Source organism: Nannobrachium achirus, assembly GCF_963921795.1.
Source record: "Nannobrachium achirus genome assembly, chromosome: 3".
In the NCBI taxonomy this organism is placed as follows: Eukaryota; Metazoa; Chordata; class Actinopteri; order Myctophiformes; family Myctophidae; genus Nannobrachium; species Nannobrachium achirus.
In genome coordinates, this window is record NC_137812.1 from 46,357,605 (window position 1) to 46,360,514 (window position 2,910).

Sequence of the window (2,910 nt, forward strand, 5' to 3'; positions counted from 1 at the left end):
CCCACCATGCACTCATCAGAGCCATCAGAATAGCTATCAGCTGGATGAAGTAGTAAAGGTGATTTCCCCTCCCCGGGGACCGCAACACACACTCCCGTAAACCCTGTATTTGCCTGGTTGAGATTACATTTGAACAAAGCAGAAAGTGCATGCACATCCAATCTTTAATCCAGGTGCTGGAGAAAAAACTATCAAAAGTCAAAGTGAAAATAGTCTCCATGCTGGTTCTCAAATCCACTTATCTTTTATTGCTGCTGGTCAACGTTTCAATCTCATGTGATCATCATCAGGAAGAATTACTTTTGAACACGGAAGAAATTCAGCAAGTAATTTTGTTGTTGTTTTATTCTCAGAAGATGCATCATCAAGGCCCAGCGCTGGTACCTCCTGTAAGACAGACCTGAGCACATACTGCCTCATTGCTTGCTTCCTCTATTTTAATGGTTGGAACTGCCCGCCCCAACCTGCACTACTGCCCTTGCAGACACAGCCTGATAGTCAGCAGCACCATGGAAGCAGTGCAACTCAACAGGTACAGATGAGAGTCATGACAACCACTTTCTTTCTTTTATTTTTTGCTTTTTAGCCAGTTTTTCTCCCCATTTTTTTTCTTTTCTTTTTGTAATATATATATTTTGGGCTTTTGGCCTTTATTAGTAGTACAGAAGGTAGACAGGAAACAGTGAGAGAAAGATGGGAAGTGACATGCAGCAAAGGCTGTCGGGATCGGGACTCGAACCTGCGGCGCGCTGTCAAGCATCAGAGTCTATGCCGTATATGCCTGGACCGTTAGGCCAGCATGCGCCCGTCATTGTATTATGTTTTACTACTTTCTTTTTTAATAGCAGAGCTTGTAGATCGTATATTTTTGTCACACTACCGTGTGATGAAGTATAAATTAGGCATAAATGGATGTTAAGGATCTGTTTATACTGTTTTATTTATTCATTCATTTCCCCCCCAGATACAGCATTGTATCTACAGATGAAGATACCATAAAGATCTCCACCCTGGGCCTTCACAACGGCCACGGTCCTCTGATGGAGCACCCACTGACTCCGCTCCGGGCAGGTGGTGGAGGTGGAGAAGGAGAAGGAGGAGGAGGAGGAGAGTGTCCAGGCACTGAGGACGGAGCAGGGGTGTTGTCCTTGAGAGTGAACAACGAACCCGTCATTCACACCCGCCGCACGTCCCCGGCGTGCCACTTAGGTTTGGATCTGGGAGCGAGTCGCCTTCGCAGCCGCTTTGTGAGGAAGAACGGCCAGTGCAACGTGGTGTTCAACAACATGGAGGACAAGCCGCGGCGCTACCTGGCCGACATCTTCACCACCTGTGTGGACATCCGCTGGCGCTACATGCTAGCGCTCTTCACCGGCGCGTTCCTTCTGTCATGGCTGCTGTTCGGGCTGGTGTTCTGGGGGTGCGGCCTGGCCCACGGGGACTTTACCCTCCGCAGCCCCGCAGGTGGAGAGGAGCCCGTGGACGTCCAGGAGGGAAGAGGAGAAGACTGGCGGCCGTGCATCCTTCACGTCCAGGGCTTGCTGGGAGCATTCCTCTTCTCCATAGAGACCCAGACCACCATTGGATATGGCTTCCGCTGCGTGACGGAGGAATGCCCGGTCGCTGTGATAACTGTGGTGGTTCAGTCCATTGTGGGTTGCATCATTGACTCCTTTATGATTGGCACCATCATGGCCAAGATGGTGCGGCCCAAGAAGCGGGCGCAGACGCTGCTGTTCTCTAACAACGCAGTGATTGCGCTGCGCGACGGCAAGCTGTGCCTCATGTGGCGTCTGGGGAACATGCGCAAGAGCCACATCGTGGAGGCCCACGTGCGTGCACAGTTCATTAGGCCGCACGTGACGAGAGAGGGCGAGTTCATCCCGTTGGAGCAGCAGGACATCGACGTGGGCTATGATGACGGGCTGGATCGGCTGTTTCTGGTGATGCCTCTGGTGGTCGTCCATGAGATCAATGAGAACAGCCCTTTGTACGGACTGAGCCGCGACGACATCCTGAAAGAGGAGTTTGAGATCGTAGTGATCCTGGAGGGCATGGTGGAGGCCACGGCCATGACCACGCAGGCACGCACCTCCTACCTGGCCAGAGAGGTCTTATGGGGCCATCGCTTTGAACCCTTGGTCTTTGAGAAGGGCGACCGCTACGTCGTAGACTATTCCCGCTTCCACAAGACGTACGAGGTGCAGTCCACACCTCACTGCAGCGCCAGAGAGCTGAGTCACATGTCTGGCCGAGGGAGCCGGTCCTCGTCTTCCACCGCTACGTTCTCGCGGTCACCGTCGCCGTTTGGCCCACGGAGGACGCGCAACCTTCTGGCCCCCCACTCTCCCAGTGCCTTCTGCTACGAGAACGAGGTGGCCTTGTGCTGTGGGGATGATGAGGAGGCGGAGGAGACCAAGATGGCAAAGGACGACATTGGGAACCTGAGCGGAAGGGGTGATAGAGAGAGAGAAGAGACAGAAGAGAGAGTTGAGGCGCACGTAGGATTCAAGGCGACGTTTGTGGAGGAGCAGACAGTGGAGATGCTGTGCGTGCTGGACATAGAGAGCCAAATTAACTATGACAGACTGCATCCTTTGTATGTTAGCAGAGAATCAGGAGTTTGAAGCTTGTCTATGATAGTTAAAGACTGAAATAAAGTATGTGCCCTTTGATTGTGTTTTCAGCCTGTCTGTGGGTATCCACCAAATTTTTGATGTAGTCTACGAAGGAAAAACGGGGAATGTAGATTGCACGTTCACAGAAAGAGAAACAAAAATGCTTTATTTTTTAAATAATAATAATAATGTGTTACTAAGTACTGTCTATGTTTAATTACAACATCAGTAGTTCATACAACTCTCCAGGTGTAACTGCATTAGGCCTTCTTTGAAGTCACCCTGATTATAC

General features: G+C 50.9%; 1 protein-coding gene across 1 annotated transcript; it reads left to right on the forward strand.

Annotated features, from left to right (window-relative positions):
• Positions 1-440: 440 nt before the first annotated feature.
• On the forward strand, positions 441-2,627 carry LOC308281269 (ATP-sensitive inward rectifier potassium channel 12-like; the record flags this gene model as incomplete). Its single annotated transcript, XM_080721407.1, has 2 exons — positions 441-532; positions 965-2,627. 2 exons carry the CDS (start codon positions 441-443, stop codon positions 2,625-2,627), a joined length of 1,755 nt encoding a protein of 584 aa, XP_080577533.1.
• Positions 2,628-2,910: the final 283 nt, after the last annotated feature.